The 25,559-nt window shown below is 37.4% G+C and overlaps 1 protein-coding gene across 1 annotated transcript in view; it reads right to left on the reverse strand.

Annotated features, from left to right (window-relative positions):
* The window catches only part of SLC9A9 (solute carrier family 9 member A9), a 535,038-nt gene that overhangs the window by 472,427 nt on the left and 37,052 nt on the right, over nt 1-25,559 (reverse strand). The window contains exons 3-4 of the mRNA XM_057739599.1: nt 20,217-20,294; nt 18,609-18,685 (exon numbers count right to left, since the gene is read on the reverse strand). Coding sequence (XP_057595582.1) covers nt 18,609-18,685; nt 20,217-20,294 — 155 coding nt within the window. The remainder of the gene's footprint in view (nt 1-18,608; nt 18,686-20,216; nt 20,295-25,559) is intronic.

A 25,559-nucleotide genomic window follows, 5' to 3' on the forward strand; every position in this document is an offset into this window, starting at 1 on the left:
CACAATTTTAAAAACTAATTTACTATCCTGCTTTCTCAAAACATGTTTATTTAATATACTAGCAGCTTGAAAGGATTTTAATACATATAATAATAAGCTATGTATTATTCCTACCCTTCAAAAGGAATAGGTATAAAGATTATCATTAGATCTTTTATCTATATCTTTGTGCCAATTGTATAATTTTTCTCCATCTCTTCAAGTTTTGTTAAGGGAATTTCCCTCTAGTATTGAGATGTTCTTCATAGTGATTTAATGGACTTATCCAGAAGTGTAAACTAGTAAGAAAAACATCTGAACATCTGAAAAAATGTGAACAGCAAGGCAGGTGATGAAAACAAACTCTAAAGCATTATAAAGTCAACTCTTCCATTTTAAGGAAATGTAATTTGTAATGTTTTCTCCCCCCTTTTTATTTTATTTATATATATATATATATTTATTTATTTTCTCCCCCTTTTTCAAAAGGATAAAGCAGGAATAAGCCATTTAAAATAAAAGCTATTTCCCGTAACTATAACTTCTCCTACAGACTTATGGACTTTTAAAAACCATGTAACTGTAGGAAAAAAACCTAAAATTCGAATTAATAAAACAACAAGTCTCATAAGTATTATTAGATGTTAAAATTTAAAAATCTGAGAGGGGGGATATTTTTCTAGGTCAGAATTCTTTTCAATTATAAGTAATGTTCTGAAGCAATGTTTTATCAATATTTCCCCTTCAACAGGAATGAATTTCACACCATGGTAGGAACATTGTTTCAACTGAGAAAAATCTATCCCTACATATGTTTGTTATTTTAGAAAGATTGCAAATTTTGAACACTTCCATCATAAAAATTTTGTAAACTCACTTAAGATAGTGCTAAGATACATTCTCAACATAAACATTTTCTTTTGGGGAAGCAACTCCAACATTCAGGAACTGAATATCTATCTGATTAAAGATGCATTAGTTTAGTTCTTTGGGGTACCAAGGAGGCCATTAAAGGGCATTTTTGTCACCTCTTCCTTGGTGCCACTCTCTCTTAAAAATACTAGTCTGGTGTTGGCATACCCATCACAGAGATCATGCCTGAAGCTCAGTCCTATTGGGCCCATCTTGGAAAACAGCCATTTTTATTAAAAACTAGATAGTCAAGTTACTTGAAGCCCAGCTACATGGAAGGAATTTACTCAATGTGGAAAACTTACAACAGGAAGAAATGTAGTTAAGTTAAATTTCAAATATCCAACTGAACTGCTTTCCTTTCCTCCCTGACTCCAATAAAAGAAAATTTGAAGCAAAGTTTATCTGTTATATTTTTATGTTTTTGTTAATTAAAAATCTTCTAGAAAAAATAAATGCCATCTCTTAAAAATGCTTAAGTAATTTTCTGATGAACTTTAATGGAATTAAGATTTGTCCTGAGAAACTAATTATCCACCCAATGAACTTTAACCAAACTTTTTTAAAAACCATAACCTAGAAATGATTTTCTAACCATTTGCTTTTCCTATATGAAACGACCCTAACATAAAGCCATCTTTGAATCAACCTCTCTGAACACTGCTTCTCAAACGTTCTGTGGTGAAGGAGCATTCATTAATTATTTAATTATTATTATTGTTATTTCCAAACTGTTGCCATTGATACTTTTGTAAACTGCAATAAAAATGAAATGCTGCATAAATTGTATTTTTACATTACACAAAATGTGAGTCAAAATATTTTATTATTAAATTCAATAGAGATATGAAATGACTGTGGATGTTCCTAAATGCTTATTCTCAGTTTTTGTAATTATTCCTCCCAGTCCAGTAGCACCCAGCTCACAGACCAGCGTGGGTCTGCAGACAACACTTTCAGTAGCATTGTGTTCATGGCCTTTCCTCTTATAGCAAAGTTGTAAAAAACTTGATGTGTTCTCATAACTACATTGTCTGAAGAGTACTAACACTGCTCAAAATATGTTTCAAAGTACCTAAACAGCTATGAATAACTCAAGGTTTAAGTAAAGTCCCTTTCATCTTGTGAAACTTTAAAACAAAAATCCCATAAGCATTCCTAAATGCTGGAATTCTTCAATATTGGAGGAATGGAGTAAGAGACAGGCTTTTGGAACTGTATCACAATGCTTAACTATGTCCCTTGTAAATGTATCCATCTGGGAGGCAGGGAGGAAGAGAAAAAGGAGGGTTGGAAATCATCTGGAAACTGTGTAAGAAAATATCCTTTAAAATAGCTGTATTCTCCCAATCTGATATATGGAAAGTTAGTTAAATTTAGAAGGAGAAAGAGAAAAACCTTTGGGGAAACTTCTGTACTTTTTTCCAACAGGAAAATCGATTTCCTTACAAAGAGTTATTCATTAGAAGTAGCCAAGCTAAACTGCACATCAGTGGAAGTAACAGAACAGTTGAGTCTAAGTAAAGATTAGAGACACAGCTCCTGAAAAGTATAATTTGGGCTGCAATTGAGTGACTTAAGGCTAGTTGACTTGCATACTCTGTGTAATTTCTTCTAGAAATTACCTAAATACAGTTCTCCAAACTTCTGTGAACACAGCACTATTTCTAATGTAGGACTCTTGCAATGACATAAAATTACACCTCCAGTGTCCTAAACAATTTCACCGGATTTACATTCATTTCTGGATCTGGCTCAGGGATTTCTTTGGAGGCAAACTGCACATCCCAGCTGGCTTGATGGGCATTTAAAATAATAGATGTAAAAAATTTTAATTAAAAACTGAAAGTGATGTGTCTATGTGTGTGTTTGTGTGTGTGTGTATGTATTACATACATACATATATATATACTATACATATGTATATGTGTATACGTATACACAGTGTATGTTATATACTGTTATTATTTATCATGTCTATTATAAGTCTCAGACTTCACTTGTATTGAATGATCAACAAGAGAGTAGGTTTCAAGAGTGGGATAGCCCTTAACCAAGGATAAAAGCATTTGAAGAGATCTAGGAATTAGAAAAAACAGATATCATTTCCAGTTTTGACAAATACTAACGAAAAAAGTATTTTAGAAAGTAATTTAACTTCTCTAATTTTCAGTTTCTTACTCATAAAGTAGGATAATTTCTGCCCTGCCTGTCTGATATGGTTATTGTAAAAGGCAAATGAATACACTTTGTGAGGAGGGTAAGGAACTATGAAAACAGTACACTTTGCCCATATTTCTAACCTTAGAGTATCATTCCTATAAAAACAGGCCATTTTAAAGTGAAATTTTTTCCTAAAGCAGGTGCAATCCACAGTAACCACTTACATTCCTCAAAATGAGTCTCCATTTCCTCTCCACTCTTAGGAGATAATGTTTACCTTTTCCTGTACTCTTAATTTCTCTCTGCTGGGATAAGGCTGTAATTGTATTTAGCCCTGTGAAGCACAGTGGATAACTTGTTAAATAATCTGGTTATTGATTCCTGTAGAAGTCTTAAATTTGTGACCTAGAATAGATACATTTTTTGCTGCAAATGAAAAACAATGCCTGCACAATCATGTAAGCAATTTATCTCTTACATATACATATACATATGTTAGAAGCCATAGGTTACCTGGATAGAGGACAGCTCAATAACAGAAGCAAAGCTGTACAAAATCAACAGGAAAAACTAAACACGTAAGTAAACTTTGACACAGAAGTGGCATGTATTACACAGAGAGAAAGAATCAATTAGCAACGGATGATTAAATTATGGTTAGTATTTTGGAGGGAAGAAAACTTTGGCACATTACATGCAACCAAAAAACGTAATGAAGATATTATGATCATAGCCATGGAGAAAATGATCTTGAGAAATGTGACTAGTGAATCACAGTCAATTAGGGATTGATGACACATTATGATCACTCTCATGAAAAGCTTTTATTCAATCATGACTTTGTCAATAGTGTATTTTGGACACTTAGAGAAGAGAATCGAGAAACTCACAAGTGCTAATATCCATCCTATAAAACAGAAGAAATATGATTTAACTTGGGCGATTAAAAAACCATCTGCCTCATAACACCTATTCTAAGGTATTGGGAAAGTGGCCACCATATAATGGAGGCTAACCAGAGGGAAAGTTTCCCACCAGCCATAAAGAGTTCAGCCTCCAGTGCTATTCTTAGAACCCCTGATACTATGATAGAGATGAAGCGTAGCAGGGCCATTGCCAAACTGGCAATCGAGGTGATACCACGAAAACACGCTAAGTGGACTTTGGGAGTCCATGAGCCCAAAGGAGTTACAGTCCTAGGTTTAGAGAAGGATAAGAACCTCTAGTTTTCATACAGTATCGGACCACTGGGGCCATGGGAAATATATGGTATATTCTATGTGTAATCAAGGAAAGAGATTGTGAAAAGATTTATAATGTGCACATTCCTTTTTTAATTAACAGGCTCTATTTATTTTTTGAGTGGTTTACAGAACTATTGAGTAGAAAGTACTCAAAATCTCAAAATATGTGCCCATATACCCCTTTGCTCTCTTCCAGTCTCCTCTATTATAAGCCAATATTGATACATTATTATTAAAGTCTATAGTTTACATCAGGGTTCATTTTTTCTTTGTGGACATTCTTTCTTAAGAACCCTAAGCTTCTACCATATATTAAAAAAATTTCAGCAAGAGTGTATTCTATAAATAAGAATATTTATGAAAGTATCTTGCTAAACTTTTTAACATTCTAAGGAAAATTTAAAAATTGTTTTAATATAGAATATAGAAATATATATTCTTATGATGAGAAAAATCTTTAAATGAGGAGTTGGGATAATGAATGAGTTTAATGTGTGTAAGGTGCATGTCAGTGGCTGGCACAAAATAACTGCTCAATAAATGCAAGCAATTATCACCATTACAGTCAATAGTTCTCATAGTTGTAGACCTTATTTGAAGAGGGGGACCAAGCGATATGGTATCCTTGAGAAGCTAACAAAAAGACTGAGTAATCCACTTCACCAAGCATGAGAACAGAGGTTCCAAGAAAAATCCAGTCAAAAGCAGGTCAAATTCATATAGATGCTGAAATCACATGGAGGAAGGAGATGCAACCACAGGGCAAGTAATCAAGAATCGTATAAAAATGGATTGTAGGTACCTATCATCCAGTAGCAATGACCTTCAAGTTTAAACTTGTTCATCGAAGCAAAAACAATGATGTCATCATTCATATTCATGATTCTGTTTATTGGAAACCTTTATAGCTACCTCTCATGCAGTGGGAATTAGTAAGTAAGGGTGAAATAGAGCAATAAAGCATCTCAGAGCTGTAGTTAAGATTGACTTCTATTCCTTTTATTGAGGCCATTTCATTTTAATGACATCAGAGTGTAGCTGCTAAATCAGGCTGAGCTCCTCCCACACTGATACTGCTAAAATCCTCAGACCAGAAGGCTGGGCATTTCTCACTGGGACGGCTCCATGTGCCCGACTAACAGCAACCTACCAATTACCCCACATACAATATTTGACCCAGACGTGCACAGAAACAGATAGCTATATAAATCTTGTGGATATAAATTATGAAATTAATTGATTTAGTTTAATTTCAACAACACCTGAGTAATATGGATTAAACACAAGTTAAAATCATCTTGATTGGGACTTTCCTGGTGACACAGCGGTTAAGAATCCGCCTGCCAATGCAGGGGACATGTGTTTGATCCCTGGTCCGGGAAGATCCCACATGCCATGGAGCAACTAAGCCCGTGGGCCATAACTATTGAGCCTGTGCTCTAGAGCCCACAAGTTACTACTGAGCCTGCACGCCACAACTTCTGAAGCCCATGAGCCTAGAGCCTGTGCTCTGCAACAAGAGAAGCCACCACAATGAGAAGCCCACGCACAGCATCAAATTGTAGCCCCTGCTTGCCACACTAGAGAAAGTCCACGTGCAGCAACGAAGACCCAACACAGCCAAAAAACTAAGTAAATAAGATAGTAAGGTGTTAAATCTCACTATCACTTTGGAAGTGCAGCATAGCAAATTGATCTGGGGCTTTAGTTAACATGCAGATAAGGATTCAGGAGGTCTGGGATGAGGCCCAAGACTCTGCATTTCTAACAAGCTCCAGGTGCTGCTGCAGGTCCAAAGATGCCACTTAAGTTGCAAGGATGAGTTTAGCATACAAACTCTAGAGTCGGTCACACCCTGGAAAAATTACTTAAGCAATACAAGCCTCGTACTTTTCACTTACAAAAAGGGAACAATAAAATTTTTCCATCTCTATTGTTTGTTGTAAAGATTAAATGGGATAATAAATGCAGAATGGTCAGTTCAAGGCCAGGAACAACAACAACAACAAAAATGCATCAAAAAGCTAGCTTTTATTGAAACTTTTGTTATTTCTACTATATTTGTCAACTGAAGGATACACATTTCTCAAATCTTTTCATTAATTCATTGATTCCCTTGGCAATATAGTAGACTTTTACTAAAAGTAAGGGCATGATAACCAAGAGGTTAATTCTACTAGGGAACATAAGACAAGGATGGAAGGGGATAGCACATGAGGTCCAAATTGTGCTAGATCTGATAGTCAAATTCAGAGTGAACTTATGGTTGAAGCCAGAAAAGTGACAGTTATTCATGGCAGCCTTTATTTCTCTAAATTTGATCAATAGCCATATCCTGTCAGTTCCATCTCCCAAGCAGCTCTCAAATCCAACCAAGCTGTCTCCAAGTTTAAAGTAGCATCACCTCCTAACTGCTCTCTTGCTTCCCACCTTGATCTTCTCTCATCCATTTTCGTATTCCAATTGGAGTGAAATTTTAAAAGCGCATATCTCCTGTTTAGCACCTACAGCCTAAGGAGTTATATCCAAACTCCAGAACAAGGTCTCAAGTCCCCAGGATAAATTCCCCCCTCACCCTGTGTATCTCTTACTGCTTCCTGCCCATACTCTGGCCTCCCTGGATGAAATCCAGAGCTGAAATTTCACCTTGCTGCTGGCCTCCCACATGCTATACCCTCTGCCTAAAATGTCTTCTACCAGACCTTTTCCTGGCTTCATCCTTTGGAACAAATGTAAGTTCTCAGGTTAGAAGTCATGTCCCCAGAAGCCTCTCTTGGCCCCCTTAGTGTGCTCCCACAGCTCCCTCTACCTACCCCATCACAGCTCTTATCACTCCAGACCTAACCTCCGAGCAGATCCTCCAAGTCTCTGATCTCTTTGCACCATTTACTTCTCCTTGCTCACACTCACTACAGTTGTGCTTTTCTGTGTGTTTGTGTGACTCCCTCATGAATATTTGCCTCTGTTGTAGACTGTAGGCTCTAGGCCAGCTGGAACTGGGCCATTTTCTTGCTCATTAAGATTGCTAATTGCAACACTAAGAAAATAAAATGTTGAAAATAAAACTATTTATAATATAATACAATATTCCTAGGAATAAATTTAGTAAAATTTGTGCAAGACTCTTATTGGAAGACTTAAAGAAAACATAAGTAAAAAGAGATAACAGATTTTAAGAATAGGAAGACAATATCATAAATATATCCGTTTTCCCTAAACTGATCTATAGATTTGATGCAATTCTAATCAGAATACCAACACAGTGAGTCAAAGAATTTGATGAGATGGTTCTGAAATTTTTACAGTAAAAGAAAAAGATCCAAATAGCCATGACATTCCTGAAGAATATTGTAGGGTGTGTGTGGTGGGGAGCGGGATAAGATTGTTCCTATTAAATATTGAGTTAATTACTAAAACGCAATGATAATTAAAATAGTGTGATATTGTCAAAGGGCCAGACAAATTGATCATGAAGTCTGACAATACTAAGCTTTGGTGAGGATGTAGTGCAAAGGAAGCACTTACACCAGCTGGTAAGGACACCACTTTGGAAAACAATTTGGTACTGTACATTCCACTCCAAGTTCATTGTTTAAAGAATCTTTTACAAGGGCCCTAGGTGACTTGCACAAGAATATTCATAAATGGAAGCAACTCTATCAATAAGAGAATAAGGAAAGCGTGGAATGTTCCCATATTTGCATAGTACCAATGACAGTGAATGAACTGCAGCTGAAAACCATAACATGGATTAATATTAGAAAAATCATGAGTGGGGGAGGGAAGAAAATGGCTTGATGACATAAAGTATGATACTGTTTTTATAAAGTTCAAGAAAACATGGTAAAACTATAAATAGAAATTCAGCATAAGATTTACCTCTGAGGATGGGGGAAAGGAGAATGGGGAGGAACACACAGGTGAGCTGGACAGTTTTGGCAACATAGTTTATAGTTTAGTGAAGGATTCACGAGTTTCCATTTTTAAGGTAATCTTCAAGGCCCTGAAAAGGTGCAATAAAGGCCAAGTGGCTCCTTAACCTTATTTCTTCTTAAACTGTGTAAGAAAAACAAATAAGCTGCCAAGATCAAGCTTTAGTCATCTCCAAAGCTCCACCCTTTCCCAAAGCACCACCACTGGCCAGACAAACATGTATGCAAACCAGGCTCGAGATGACAGCCCTTGACAAGCGATGTGCAGTCATGAAAGAAACCTCCTTAGCAGAGTGTTGCTGCCTTTACAGCTAACATAGCCTTATATTTGCCTCCACGTTCTCTGCATCACTGGTAGGAAAAAGTACAACTGAAATTCTCAAGTTAAATAAAACTTTTCCATAATTCTCCACTCTAGCCAAGCAGGGCTCAATTTTCCATGAATGCTATTTTCTTTGGTATCAATAGCATAAAATCTTAGTGACCCATGGTTTCTACTTTATTTCCCTTGAACTTTATGTATATTTTTCCATAGAAGTTTTATATACAAACAGAACGTTACAAGATACTTCTTAATAAGTCACTTAAACCACCGGGGTACATATTCATTGTTACTGGTTTCAGAATATCAGGAAGTCTAACAGAGGAGGCCAGTGAGTTAGCCCCTCTAAGGCCAACCTGATTCCCCATCATGTTTTCCTTTTGTAGCCATAGGTTTCAAACCAAGTTTTGAGTCCCATTTTTTAATGCAAGCTCTTACCTTAATATCTCTGAAGATATTTTATAGTTCCTTCCTGTGGTAGATTATTTGCAAAGATGACCACAATAATTTTCCCATCCCTGTATGCATACCCCTTTGTAATGTGACTTTATCACACCTTGCATCAAAAGCTGGAGCCTATTTCCCCATGCCTCGAATCTTGGCTGCTCTTGAAATAATTTCACCAATACAATGCGGTGAAAGTGATATTGCAGGACTTCTGAGACTGAGCCTTAAAAGTCTTGCAGTTCAGTTCCCATCATTTTGGAGTGCTACACTGAGACCACCACGGAGAGAAGCCACTGCTTGCCTACTGGGGGATGAGAGGTTACATGGAACAGAAGTGAGTCCCCAGACCAACCAGCTAACAATTAGAATCAGCTACCAAACATTTGCAAGAACCCATATTAGACCACCCAATCTCTGTCAAGCCCGAGATGACTGTGGTTAGATAAATGATCTCTGATGAGAATCAAAGAACTGCCCAGCGGAGTCCAACCTAAACTGTTGAGTCACAGAATTATGGAACTAATAAAACAGTTGTTGTCTTAAGCCACTACAATTGGGGAGTGGTTTGTTACACAGCAGTAGGTGACTGATATATTTCCCTTATATATTTTTTACCTTTTATCTGCATGGGGTGGGGGGTGTGTGTGTGTGCGTGTGCATATGTATGTAGAAGCTGAGCTACATTTACTGTAGCTCCTCCATCAGGTTTTTGTCAAATTGAGAAAAATGTTTGACTTTGTGCTCAAGGGCCCAAGGGTACTGAAGAATGAAGGTAAACTGGGTGATTCTAAGACTTGACTATTTCATTTAAAAAGAATCCCATAGTTAGAATCTTTAGGATAAGTTATTTAATAATGAGAATTATCAGGTATTTTTCAGAATAGAATATGTTGCAATTATTTTTATACTTTTTATATTATTATACATTTATCTTTTTTCATGTTGACAATCTCACATATCATTTTGTTCCTTCTACATGACTTTCAACATTTCTGTTAGGTTGAAGTTAGCTTTTATTTGCTTTCCTTTGTGAATCTTTCAGAACTTGTTTATTTTTCTCTGTCCTGTGCTGTCATTCTTATTCTCAAGGTTATGATAGAAGGACTAAACTGGTGACTAATGCATAGATCCATGTGGCTCTAACCACTTCACCTTCTTTACCTCCAAACTACATCTCTGATATTCTCCACAGTCCTTCCATCCTACCTTTTGTTTCTTTTCCTCATAAACCTCACTCTCCTCTTTGCTGCCAGAAATACAGCCCGTGCCTGCTGTGATATGGTTGTGAGAAACCACAGCGCTAAGCAGCCCGGGCTGTACTTGACAGATTAGAGATTATTTTTTTCTTATTTGGCTGTGTCAGGGCAGCAGTGTATTTATTTTTCTCCTTGACACCAGTGACAGCTATTACTGTGCCAGCTCTGAGTCCAGAGAGTAAATGAATGCACTGAGGCGGGGTGGGGCCTTCTAGTCTGACTCAACAGAGTCAGCCTCCAGAGCTCTTCTGTGTTGCAGCCTACTGAAAATGGCTCAGAGAGCAGCAGCGCAGACAGAATCTCAGGGGACAGTGAGGAAAACATGGCTCGGGGGAGGGGAAGAGAGAGGGGAGAAAGAGAGAAGGTGAAGACAGATAAGAGAAGAGAGAGGAAAAGTAGAGGGCTTTGTGGTTGATAAGAATTAACCAGAGGACACTGGCAAATACACGATTGGCGCCTTTGCATCTCCGCTACTGCCTGCCAGCCTGAGTTGTTTTTATTAAAACGCACACAAAGAGAAACAATAGAAGTGTCAGAGTTTCCCAGAAATGGAAGTAAGCAGTGTAATCAAGCTGCTTATATTTATAAATCTATTACATAGCTCCTTCAACTTTTTTTCCCTTTTATTTTCTTTTTAATACAATTGTCACATGCAGGAGAATATATAGAAGATATATGCAAGTTATAAATTATAGTAGTATTATACTGCATACCTGGAAACCACTCCAATCCATGAGCCAGAATATTACCAATAACTTATGTCTTCTAAGTTTCTTTCCACCCCATTCTTTTCCCTCTTTCCCAGAAATTACCACCTTGCTGAATTTTATGTTTTTAATTCCCTTATTTACTACACATACGTGTATATGCATTCTCACCTATATGTGTATATGCTTATGCAATACTGTTTAATCTTGGTCATTTATGAACATTATAAAAATGAGGTCTTATGGGACTTGATTTATTGATTTTACATTATGTTTCCAAGATTCACCTATACTGTCATAAGCAATTTTATTTCATTGTTTTCCACTGCTATGTGATATTATATACATTTATTTTTCTTTTCTCCTTTTAATGAAATATGAGTCATTTACAAGTTTTTGCTATTATGAATAATGTTGCTACAAATATTTTTATGCATGGTGCATGGCGGTGCAAGGGGGTCCCTAAGGAAAACAGTCAGAAATACAGTCATAAGATATACAAACATGTACAAAGTAAGAATGTATTTATAAATTTTAAAATTATATACTCATAAATGTATACATTGGAATAAATTTATATTCAAGCATAAAGAAACTATAATAGACAAGGTACTCATGAAGAAGAGTCTCCTTTTAAGATACAAAATCTTATTATGAAGTCATCATAATTAGGACAGTGTGGTATTTGTGCAGGGATAGGTTAGAGACCAATCAGATAGAATGAATGGTCTAGAAACAGAAACCACAACACATAGTACAGGAGGCAATGTAGATCCTAGGGAAAAATGAGACTAGACAATAAATGATGTTAGAATAATTGGTTGTCCATTTGAGAAAGAAAAATTTAATTGGACGTCTACTTCATATTATACACAAAAATAAATTCTGGAAAATAGACTTACTGCAAAAGGCAAAACTTTAAAACACTTTAGAAGAAAATATCTTTCTGATTCTGGGATATGGGAAGATTTATTAAATAAAATAAAAAATACTAACCATAAAAGAAAAAAATTATAAATTTACCTACATTAAATTTAAGAAATTCTGTTCATCAAGAGACATCATGAGAAAGTAAAAGCACGAGACACAAACTGAGAGAAAATATTTGTGGCATATGTAACTGAATACAGATTATCATGTAGAACATATAAAGAAATCAGGCAAATTAATGAAAATATGGTAAAACAACTCAGAAAAATGGACAAAAAGTTTGGTCAGGTATCATATGAAAATATAATCAACTTCACTAACAACCAGGGAATACAAATAAAGACCACAGCATAGTTTCATTTCACACCTATTAGATTGCCAAAAGTTAAGAGGGAAAAATTGGTACAACTGCTTTGGAAATGATTTTGCATTATTTTATAAAAATGAATAGTATTTTGTAGACCCTGCCACCTGGCACTTCCACTCTTGGGCATGGATACAGAATAGCCACCAAGTCTGGGAACATGGACAAATATGTAATAGCTGGTTTATTGTTATTACATTAATACAGTACATGATATAACAGCATGCATATTTCCCGACTTTATGGCCACACTGAATGCAGTCTAGAGAATTTTTCAGTTCTAATTAAATATGATGTGTAAAATCCTTCCTTTTCCAACTCTCTCTTTGCTTAGGCCCTTGAAAAACATACTTGTTCTTTGTCTACTGCAATCTCCCAGCAAAGCTGATGAAAGAGTTAAACTGTGCAGACTCTCTCCCGTGAAAAAAATTCATGGATGATTTAAGGAGGTTGACTGCCCCCCTGAAGTCCTTCTATGCACCATTTAAGGGTCTGTGTTTCCTGGATTAAGAACTGGATTAGGAATTGAGAACTACCCTAAATCATTCTCTTTCCAGTGTTAGAGCTTAAGGCACTGAGGTAACGCTTGACCTCCATTTACGAACTATACCTCTTCAGGTTTTGGTTCTAGACTCTTGCCCCTTCCCCAGATTTAGGAGTTAGCATTTTGAGACTACTGAACCTCACCGTACCTTAACCCATTTAAGGTCAGAGCAACAGCAATTCCAGAACCAGCGCCACGGGCTCTCAGGCCTATAGGGCCCCAGCTCAGCAGGCATCATGCCACAAGAGGGCAGTGTTAGTCATGCTTCTGGGATGTATTAAGGAGGCCAGCAGGAAAGTCAACATTCCTCAGGATGAATAATATAAACAACCTCACATTTCTGAATCCAGGTTTTCCAGAGTGAGTTACCCAGAGTCCAGCAATTCTAGGCAAGTAAAATGGATTCGTACCATCCCTCCAACTATCTCCAGTAAGGTAAAGACAAGTTCCATTTCTACTTTGCAATTATATTCACAGCTCAGTTTTAAACATTCAGATTTTTCATAATTGCTAGGCATAATGAAAAATTTAAGAATCTAAAATTATTGAGGGCTTGGTTTGTCTAGCATATACAGTTATTAATTGCAAAACACCACAGGAAATGAAACACATCATCTTAGGAGGAGGAGGAGGACAAGGAGATTCTAAGTGTATCTATCCTGAAGTCAGACTGGCTATGCCATTTATTACCATTTACTCACTGTGTAACCTTGAGCAAGTCTCACCCTCAGCATTCTCGTATGTAAAATAAGAGTAATAATAGTAGCTGTCTCATAGGGGCATCATGAGAATAAGATGAGATAATGCTTGTAAAAAGCATAGGTCAGTGTCTGGCACATAGGATGCGATTTAAAAAGTGAACTGTTCTTAAAATTAACACCCCATTCTTCATCGTTTAGACCTATGCCCCTTTTTCCAAATATTTTTGAAACTGTGGCATTTGTTTTTATTGCTCATTAACAGAGAAGCCAAAAGGATATCATTTTCATTGCTTTCAAAGAAGAAGCATTTCATGGGTACTAAGGAGTTCTTAGGACAAAAATTTATGTGCGGACAGTAAGCATTAGGTAGGCTGTTATTGTGATGATACATCTGTGTGGCCATAAGAGTAGAGACATGGAGTCAAAGATACAGGAGTAGTCCCCAAAGATGAAGGAGATGAATAGTGAAATAATTCAAATACATGGGTTTTATTTTAAAACAAAGATGTATTTAAAATATTTCTTAAGTAATAAAATGGAGGAGAGGACTAAAAAAGAGGGTTTCATTCTTTAAGAACAATTCATCCTTAAAAAAAAAATGTTTAAAAGTTTCTTTGACTTTATTGCCAAGGGGATACTGTTAAACTTTCCCACGTAATATGAAAGACGATTTACATCTAATTTTTGAAATGAAATGAAGTTAATGGAACTTAAGAACTCTTATTTAAATGGACCCAATGATCTCAACTCCTATAAAGCATCTGAGTCCAGCTCTGAAACCAACGTGTAGTTTGATTACAGTGTTTCCCTACAGAAGACCACGGCCCAGGACTTCCTAGGTGGTATAGTGGTTAAGAATTCACCTGCCAATGCAGGGGACACAGGTTCCATCCCTGGTCCAGGAAGATCCCACATGCCTCGGAGCAACTAAGCCTGCACACCACAACTACTGAGCCTGTGCTTTACAGCCCATGAGCCACAACTATTGAGCCCATGTGCTGCAACTACTGAAGCCCACGCACCTAGAGCCCAAGCTCTGCAACAAGAGAAGCCACCACAATGAGAAGCCACTCCAATGAGAAGCCCGTGCACCACAATGAAGAGTAGCCCCCATTTGCCACAACTAGAGAAAGCCGGTGCACAGCAACAAAGACCCAATGCAGCCAATAAATAAATAAAATAAATTTATAAAAGAAAAAAAAGAAGATGACGACCATGGCCCATTAGCTGAGTTTTCATTCGTGTTCCACAATCACTCTTCATGAACTTCACATTCCCATAAATTTCTGCTCCTGGGCTTCATGGGCATCTGTCAGCTGACTCTCCAGCATTTCAGTTGCCACATTCTCTCACATTGCTCTGTGAGACTTACTCTCCAACTTGGAAACTTGCACGATATTCTCCATACCCACGAGGACTAATGCACTTGATGGTATCGAAAATCCAACTACCTCCCAGAATCTACCTCCTTTATAAAATTATTCGGGCTTCCCTGGTGGCGCAGTGGTTAGGAATCCACCTGCCACTTCAGGGGACACAAGTTCAAGCCCTGGTCTGGGAAGATCCCACTTGTCACGGAGCAACTAAGCCCATGAACCACTGAGACTGCACTCTAGAGCCTGCAAGCTACAGCTACTGAAGCCACGCGCCTAGAGCCCGTGCTCCGCAACAAGAGAAGCCACTGCAATGAGAAGCCCGCACAATGCAACGAAGAGTAGCCACCGCTCACCGCAACTAGAGAAAGCCAGTGTGCAGCAATGAAGACCCGACACAGCCAATAAATAAATAAATAAATACATTTTAAAAACTAAATAAAAGAAAATTATTCTCAGAGTCCAATCTGACTGTCCTGAATCCCTCCTTTTGCCCATTTTATTATGCAAGTATAAATATATCTGCATAAACTCAAGTATCCCTTCTTTCCCTTAAAAATGTGGATTTCTTTTGGATGGGATTCCCTAATAAAAATCTCTCCTCTCTCTGAGAACTTTTAAAGGGATAAATGAAGAAACATGTGGCATGATAGTAAATATTGAGTGATTTACACCTTTTTATTTTTTAAAGTAATATTTTAAATGTTACCTTCAGTGCTAATAAAAAACAGAAGTAAAGTACATTTTTGGCATGAAGAATTTGATTCAGGAGCCAAATTATTTGGCTACTAATACCAGCCCTATTACTTACACTGTATTATTTTCTCTAAACCTCAGCTGATTCAACTGTTAAATGAGGGTAATAACAGTATCTACTTAATAGGATTATTTGGAGGATAAAATGAAATAATCCATGTAAAGTATTTTTTAAAAGGGCATGGTACATATCAAGCACTCAATAAATGTTTGTTGTATTGGTCTCATCACTGTTAATTTATCAGAAAATATAATTGGTCATTTTCTAAGCTTTAAGTGTCTGTTTCAGTGATTCACACAGCAAGTCACCAAATTATGAAAGTGTCAGTTTGGTCTGAATTTAAGTGTGTGCCTTTCTTTCAAAATTTCTGAAACTGTATCTGGAGAACAGCATAAAAGTAAATTACTGTTTCTTATTGTACAGTACCCTAAACAATTGAACCTTCCAATACTCTTCCTCTATTTCTGCCCACAGCATGTGTGGAGTCACCCATCATTTCCTAGGGGTTGAATCCATTGGATACCTACGCCTATCCCACTTGACCTCTCCTGTGTTAGATACTGTCCACCCTCCATCTACCTTTTCCTTTGACTTTCAGACACAGTCCATGTTGATTTGTTTCCTGTTTCTTGGGCCCAGTTCTTCTTTGTACTTTGTGGGCAAATAGTGCTGTTGCCTAAGTACCTTCCTTTCTCACTCCACACATTTGCCCTGGATGACCTCATTCTCTCAGGATTTCAACAAGTTGATGACTCCATCCGCCTTTACTGCCACTGCCTGAGACTAGGCCCTCATCACTTCCAACCTAGCCTGGAAATTGCCTCTGAAATAGTCCCCTCACTGCCCTTTTCCCACTTCACATGGCCACTAGAATTACCTTCCTAAAGTATAAATCTGACCCTGTCACCCTCAAGCTAAAACTCTTCAATGGTTTCCCTTACCTTGATGGATAAGACTCTGATATCTTTAAACTATCTCTTCTGCACTTTAAGCTAATGACCCACATTAGGAAGGCACCTTACAAGTTCTTGTTGTTCAAACAAAGAACATGGTTCTAAAGGTTTTTCCAGGGCTGCACTTTTTATTCAGATTACTTTCCATTACAAATTATTGACTATAGCCTTAAAAATCAATTAGAAGAGTTTCTCAACTCCAGTAAATACATATCACTAGATCTCTTGACCTAAAATTTTTAAGAACAAGTAAATTATATACACATGTGCGAGCATACACACACAAACACACACACACTATACATTGTTGTGCTTTAAAAAACAGATGTGTAGATTTTTAATAATATTATAAGCATATTATATAAATGCATACATACCTAAATGACTTAAGTATACTTAAAATCAGTTATACAAAGGAAACAGTAATAATGAAACATTATTACATAATTTGACAGCATTGTCTACAAGTTTAGAATTTGGATCTATCATAAATTTCAGATTTCCATCTTATAGAACTTCTAAAGATCAATCTTTGCTGTAAACTGGTAAACATTTGTTGAGAGTCCACACATCTCAGAGTTTTGTGTCCATGTATAGGAACAATGCTAGGGAGGTATAGGAATTCAAGATAAATTGCTAAATGAAGAGGGGGGTGATGGAAAGACCTGCTAGATCAAGAGCAGAAGTTCTGGATTTTGTCCTGACCAAGGTCCCACTTCTCATAGATGGTGAGGCTGAAACAATTAATTAGCCTTTCAAGATGTTACATTCCGCATCTTCAGAAGGAGAGGTTTTAATTACACACATTTCTGAGGCCTTTGCCAGCCTTGAAATTTGGATATTGAGCTCTGGCTTACCCACAGAGCAGAAAAACCCTCCCCCCTGAACAACCTTTGAGAAGGATCAAATCCACTGTGACTCTCAAGCACAAGCAGTTAATAGACCTCTTAGTTGTCCAGACTTTATGAGGCTCCCCAGTCTGCATCTCTGCAAGCCTCCACCTTCAGGTATTAAAATCTCCAGCTTCCTCACTGCCTTAACCATGCTGGACATTTTCATGTAATGTAGCCTGAGTTGTTCTAGGCTTGAATCAATAAAAACTTAACAGAGAATTCAACATAACCCCCCTGTTTCCCGCTTTCAGGTCCAAGTTATGATAGCTCCTTAGCCTTCCAGTGACACACACTAAACACTTCATAAGGAAAGGGCCGGGTGAGTGACAAATGTGTGTTTTTAGCCTCAGTTTCTTGTGTTAGGGATATAACAGCTGTATGCAGTAAAATTCCAGGGTAGAATTGGCTGTATCAGACAATTTAAGACACCCACACATCGTAGTCATAGCAGCTAGGCACGTTTTGTACAGGGGAGATTTAATGTATTGGACAGAATTATAAGTGAATTGGATTGGCGTCACCATTTTGTACCACATTTTACTTTATGATGAGCTGCAAGCCAGAGTCTGTATAGTTAGACTTGGGGTTAGCAGCATAACCAATAAAATATAATGCGAAAAAAACAAGTCTGAGTTCTACAGTGCATTGACTAAAAAGCCACCCCAGCATTAAACTCTGCTGATATTTAGAGATATCTGTCTCAGACTGCTCTCTTGCAAACTTTCCCTTAGAAAGAAAACCCTTGACATACAGTTAGTATTGTACTCCTGTCAACTATAAGTAAGGTTCTGCAAAGAAGATGGAAAAAGAATGCAATGTGCTTATCTGTGTTACTTAAGCCAAAAAAGGCAATGTGCGTCACATAACTCAAACCAAATTATCCACATTCCCTAAATCAGAAGTTCAAAACTCACAGAGAAAATCCAACAATCTAATTCTAGTTTGCTTTGATTTGAGGCCTTGCATTTGCCAGAAGATATGCAAGGCTTGGAACTGAGTCAGAAAAATGTGTAAAGATGTGATATACTGAAAAAAATAGACAATTCACCCAGTCATTGTGAGTTCAGGAAATGTGAGATTCCTCCCACAGACCATTGGCCTTCTGGAACGTGAGCTCCGAATGTCACTTACCCTATGATGATACAGGAGATGGCAGTTCCCAAGAAGGCATACGTTAAAATAGATCCTAAGTTTTGAAAAAAGTGTCTCTGGAGAGAAAAAGATATATTTCATATAGTACATCAGCATTTTCCTTCTTGGTGTAACAGGAAATAAAAATAAATGTATGTGTTTTCAGAGCCCCTCCCTCCCCTCACTGTTTAGGCAATCTTGTTTTTGGAGCCTCCGTTCCTGGCCTTATTGTATAAATAAGACGTAACTGATCTATACCACAAAGGACAGAGGTTTCCAAAAAATAGGGGAAAAAAATACATCTGGAAGGTGACAGGGCAGAGGTGGGAGAAACTACTGGCAGAGCTGGCTGGACCTGAGAGAGAGGGAAGGGACTGGAGCATTGGCCATGCAGGACTCTGGAATGAGTAAAGAAAGACAGAGTTTTTAAGAAGTTTTGTTGTCACTGAAACTCCTTTAGCACTTTAAATATACTATTTTAAAAGATTTAAGTTGCCTTTTGACTTTTACTGGATCTCTGATTTATAGTTCTTCTAAACATGATGAAACAAAACCTTAATCACCTACAGCAGTTTATGTTAATGAATCACACAAAATGATGCCTAGTCTTGGGGCTGGGGATGAGGAAGGATGAGCAGAATAAATCCAGCTTTCTAAATCTTTTCATTGCTTGCTTGGGAAAACTCCCTTCCAGTTCTGTAAGTGGTATCTGAGTAGCCAGAACGGACAGCAAAAGGGAGCCTGGAGTACAGAGAAAATCAGGTCTGTGCTGAACAAGGAAAGGCTGCTGGAGCCCACAGGCCAAAGGGAGGAGAGCCCTAGGGATCTCCAGAGTGGGGGGCTGGGCAGCAGAAAAGCAACTGTACTACCTCTGCGTCTCAAAACTCAGTCTGGCCGGAGCCTCACTCTGTGGCACCAGGGAAGCAGGCACTTAAACTTTGATGTGAATCTAGGAAATGTGCACATTCAGGCTGCACCTAAGTGCATAGAAACTGCAAAACTGGACTTTCTCTCTGTGGGCATCAATAGCTGAGTATTAGCAAAGCAATCTTAAGTTTTCATCCTGATGGGTAAACCCAACGTTAATTTACAGCAAACTCTTCGGTTATAAGCACCTAGAATAATAGTGCCTGATAGAAATATAATGTAAACCATATATGTCATTTAAAATTTTTCTAGTAGCGATTAAAATAAGTTTTAAAAGTAAAATGAATGTTGATAGTATAATGTTTTATTTAACCAAATACATTCAAACATTATCATTTGTATATAAAATCAATATAAAACTTTATTGAAATATTTTACATTCTTTTTTGATGCTGAGTCTGTAAAATTCAATGCATATCGTACACTTTAAAGCACATCTTCATTCAGACTAGTCACATTTCAGGGACTTAATAGCTGCATAGGGCTATTGATCGGTATATCGGACAGAGCAAGTTTAGAAGAATTCTAAGCATGTCAGATTTGAATCTGTATCACAGATGATCTAAAATAATGATATTTTTACCAAATAGGTAAACCCATAAGATAAAATAACTGTTTTTCATTAGTGCTGGCAAAATTCTACTTAATGATAAAAGTAAAAAACAATCTCTGTGTATTTACCTTCTTTAGGCTATATCCAGCATGAAATATAATTGGTGGCAGTAAAACATTGAAGAAGATTTCTGGATCAAATGTCATCTGCCAGAAAAGACAAAAGTGTAGTTAGGAAAATGCTCCTTTGGTCTACTAAAAATAAGTTAAAAAAAATAGTTATAGTCACCTTTGTTAAGGTTGTATGAGGCATATCAAATTGCTATTAAATTTGCAGAGATGAAAATAAGAGAAAATGCAAAGTTAGAAATTCATAATTGAATACAACTATAAAGTAATATTTTAAATTCAAAACTTACACTCTATTCTGTAGCTAATAAACACAACAACAAAAAAACCTCAATGAAACCTCTCTAGGCAAAGAAAGCTTTTTTCTTTTATTTTGATTAGTTATTCATTCTTCATATTTTAAATGTCTTTATTCTATTTTATTTTTTTCTGATTGAGGGGATTGGTAGTGTTCAAACATTTTAGCTTCCGACAAGGATTTATTTACAGATTTCCCAAATAAAACATTTTTATAAATTTAGTCTTACTTTGCCCTACTTTATCCCATTCCAAAGTTCAAAATATTTTCCAGACTCTGGAAAAACACATTTGAAAGTGAAACTGGATTTTTCTTCTAGTATTTGTTTATTGGCTTTTACTTAAATGTTAAAATAAATTTGGCAAAATTCCTTGGTGTGAAGTACAATGAAATGAGATGTAGAAATTCTTGAATCCAATATGTGCTATTTGCTGGGTAGTCTGAAAATGAAAACTCATTTAATCTTTAAAACCTTCCTTAGACTAATTCTCTTCTGCCCTACTTCTCTCTCTCTCTCTCTCTCCCTCTCTCTCTCTCTCTCTCTCTCTCACACACACACACACACACACACACACACACACACTGCAATTCATTATTTCACCACTAAGACCTTCTTACCATTACAACACTCATCAAAATCTTTCAGGTGTATGGGTTTCACAACCATACTTTCTAATTTCCTCCCCCTTTTTTGCCTGACTTCTTACTCATCTCTGAAGCTGGATCTCAAAAGCTACTCCTCTCTGAAACACGCTTTGATTTCTCCAGTCAAAACTGACCATTCTTTCTTCTATGCTCTTTCAGCACTTTGTACCCTCCCTTGCAGCATACGTGTTTCATAACATATTTTATACGATTATTGGTCTCCGTTTGACTATTTTCCCCATTAAATTGGGAACCCATGAATGATCACAATGACGTGTTAGTCAATTCTGTGTTGCTTTCATCCCTCTCAGTGCTAGCCCATTGCTCAATACTTATTTTCTAAATTGGAAAAAAAAATTAATTGCCTTTAAGAGTCAAATCTATTAAAATGGAATGAATTATATATAACCCTAACAACCTTACACAGCACAGGTAAAAACTACTTAAGTAAAATTTTTAAAAAGCCTTTCTTAACTGTATTTTTTACTTTGGGCCTAATTGCCCCAGTCCCTCTTCTGCCTTCCTTACACAGGCCCCTCAACTCTACTCATCTAATATTTGGGAAGGGGTGGGTGGGGGAAGTAGGAGCCACCTAACTCATCTGGGCGCCCTCTCATAAACCTAGTGACTCCCTCGTTGATGCTATAGCCTCTTGCACCAGTGAGCATTCAGATAGATCAGCTTGGCCCATCCATAGCTTTCTGTGCTCAGTTTCTTCATCTTTAAAATGAAGACAATAATTTGATACCTAATCCTAAGGTGGTTATAAAAATTAAGTCAATTAATCCTTGCAAAGCCCTTGCAGCATAGCCTAACACCTAGTAAGCACTTTTAAGTATGTATTACTAAAGAGAATGAAATATCTGAATTAATATCTTGAAGTTACACTATTTGAAGAAATTGCCCTATTGTCAGGAACTCTTGAGAGTTACAACTGTGTGACGTTTGGGCTGAGATATTACTTTTCCTTCTAAGTTTACTCTTTTTCCTAAGATTATCTGAAACACCATTATAGATCTATTTTTGAGGCCTCTTTGAGAGTGTATCAATTGCATATTTGAAAGTTTTTAGCCAAGAGATATATTTCTGAGTTCTGGAGGAGTGAAGTAATGCAGCTGGGATCATCTGGAAGAGAGAATTACAGTGGCACAACATCTTGGACAGAAAATCCCTCGCCTCGGCAGTTTTTCTGCAAAAATCAGGTTAATCACTCAACCAGAACATTTCAATAATCGGAATGCCCCATTCCCTGCTTGCAGGTTAACTAATGTGCTATTGAATTATATTTCTGGAGCAGTCAGATGAAACTGGCGGGCTGAGAATGGCATGCAGTGTACGAGGATTTATTTGTATATACAAAACAGATTTGTGTTCCTTTCAGACTTGCTATAAGCTTAGGAACTGCTAAATCAGAGTTCTGGGAGTAACTCCAAAACCTAGACAATTTCTCAGAAATGCCTGGATCTGCCGCTGCACCAACCTCCAGATGGCGATTCCACGTGTCATTTTCCTCAGACTTTGTGTTCAAATCATGGCCTTGGAGGTGAGACCATTTTTACGGCCCAAACAACTAAAATTTGCATTATAGTATGAGGGGGAAAAATCTAAGGTGTGAAAGGGAAGAGCAGGAAGTTAAAAATCCTTCAGGTATACATTAGTCTTAAGATACAAATGCTATAGCCCAGCACTGTCCAATACAACGTTCTGTGATGATGGAAATGTTCAGTTACTGTCCTGCCCAATACAGTAGCCAGGGGTCACATGATCTATTGCGCAACTGAACTGTAGGCTACTGGAACTGAAGGACTGAAATTTTTATTTTCTGTGGCTAGGAACTATTGAACTGTACATTTACAGACAGTTACTAGAACTTAAAAATTCAGACCATTCAGGTTTTAGATGGTTTATCGTTCTATATAAGGAATGGCTAATTTGTAGCAACAGACCTGAGACACAGATGGAAGAATTAGGGGTGCATCATGAAAACTGTGAGATTTTTAAATATTGGGATTCAATTCTTAAAATACCAGATAATATGAGACAGAAGAATACCAATATGTTCAACTACTACAAGGATGCAGTAGTCTTACCTATTGTCTCAAATATGCACCAGTATTTGGTTAGGAATGGCCCAGACATATGTTCACAGAGACTATAATCAACTTGAAAACTTCCAAGAGTAGAAAGGAAAGATACCAAGTTTAATTCTCAAGTTCATCAGAAGGTTATAGATACAAAATTCTGTTTGGACCTGAATATTAAGGTATCCAGAGACTCAACATGAATTATCTGGGAAGAAATATCAGTGTTCTGTGCAACTACTAAATAAATAAGCACTAAAATAACCACTTTAATAGGGGACTGTGATTTATGTGGCATATTACTTCCAAAGAGGCCTTTTAAAAACATTGTTTCATCAATTCTGACAGCATTCCTGAGTGGTAGCTGGCAAATGCAATTATCCCCTTTTTCCAGAAACAGGAGAAGAAATGAATGGTAGGCCCAATGTCAATCAATGTGACAGGGATATAGCTGGGAATTGGGTGTATCTGCATGGGCAAACTAAATGGGTGCCTGCCAAGGGAGAATCAGGCTAACGTAGCTACTTAAAGCAAGATTGAGGAGTGTTTAAGAGAGGTTGGGACTCAGAAGTAGCCTTTCATTATTTTGGCAATTCCTGATTCCTTTGGAAAAGTAAAAGTGGTTAACACAATAATGTGTTCACTTATCTTCAACACTTTGCTCATTAGAAATCTAACAAGTCTCTTCTCTGCTGTGAAGTTCTTGAAGATATATGATAGGTGGACTGAATACATGAGGGTTATAGTCAAAGGAAAGATGCTATGCAGTTTCAGTGCAAGGCTCAGGGCTAAGCTGTAATTCAGAGTTCTCTAGGACAGAGACACCACTCTGGGCTTGCTGACCCTGCAGGGAGGCTTGATGTTGAAGCAGCATATGAGCTGGGTTTTTAAGGCTGGGTGGGAGCCTCTCCATGGGGCACCAACATACAGAGCCATACTTTATTTGCCCCGGGAGCAGTGGGCCAGGGTTCACCAAGCCACTGGGGAAACTGGAGGCTTCTTGGAGTTTTAGTTATACTTGATAGCAATCAGTTTGAAATATTCTGAATATTTAAAAAATGCAGATACATTTAAACATGCAAATCAAAACCTATATGCATTTTTAATATAAATAGGAGACTTCAAAGAACACTTGGTTTCCTTGGGAGAGGCAACTTTGGGAAGTACCTAGAGACGACTCAAGTGTGTGCATTTCCTTTCCTCTGCCCTAGGTTATGCTTTGGTGTGAGAAGCACCCGGGGCGGGGGGGGGGGGGGGGGGGGGGGAATAAGCATAGATTCAGAATAGCTGATGAAAATATACCCCCTACTAATAAAATGAGCTTAGTCTACTTACTTAATCTCTCTGAGCGTCAGTTTCCTCATTTGTAATCTGGGCATGCAAATGCCTACTTCCTAGAGTTGCTTTTGAGGATTAGATGTAATAAGAGATGTAAAGGGTTCTTACTTGGTACCCAACACTGATTGTTTCTCAAGAAATGCTCACTGTACCTGAATTGAAATGAAAGAAATTGTTGAAGCAATGGATTGAAGATTGGAGGCACAAGGCATACTGGGGGAAGAGAAACAGACAATGTAGACCTCCTGAGGGCTGGGGGAGGAGGTTAAGGCCTGGCTATGGGTACTACCCAGACTATGAAACTCTCCAACCCAGCGGAAATCAAGGGAAACTATAATTCATTCAAACATGGAGAAAAGTAGAGATATTTTACACAGCAGGATTAAATTAATATAAATTTGTATAACCTTTTAGTAAGCTAATTTAGCAATAGGTATCAAAATATCAAATATCCATACCATTTGATTCAGCAACACCTCATCTGAGAATTTATCCTGCAGATATGCTTGCACATGTGTGGAATGACATAAGGACAAGAGTATTCACTGCAGATGAATGAATGGGAAAAAAGAAAGCATTGAGGATGATTGAACCATGGACAAGTTAAATAGGTCACAATATACAGCTGACCCTCGACCAAGGTAGAGGTTAGCGGTGCTGACCCTGCACGCAGTCAAAAATCTGGGTATAACTCACAGCTGGCCCTCTGTATGTGAGGTTCTTCCGTTTCTGCGGTTCCTACTTATCCGTGGCTCTGCATCTGTGGATTCAACTAACTGCGGATCATGTGGTACTGCAGTATTTGCTATTGAAAAGATTTGCATATAAATGGACCCATGGGGTTCAAACCTGTGTTGTTCAAGGGTCAACTGTAATCTGTAAAATTGAATACCATGCAGCTGTTAGAAAGGGTGAGGAAACTGTCTATGAACTGATATGGGTACTTTCTAAAATTTGTTGCCAAGCTAAAAAAGCAAGATG

This window comes from Hippopotamus amphibius, chromosome 6, assembly GCF_030028045.1.
Source record: "Hippopotamus amphibius kiboko isolate mHipAmp2 chromosome 6, mHipAmp2.hap2, whole genome shotgun sequence".
Taxonomy (NCBI): Eukaryota; Metazoa; Chordata; class Mammalia; order Artiodactyla; family Hippopotamidae; genus Hippopotamus; species Hippopotamus amphibius.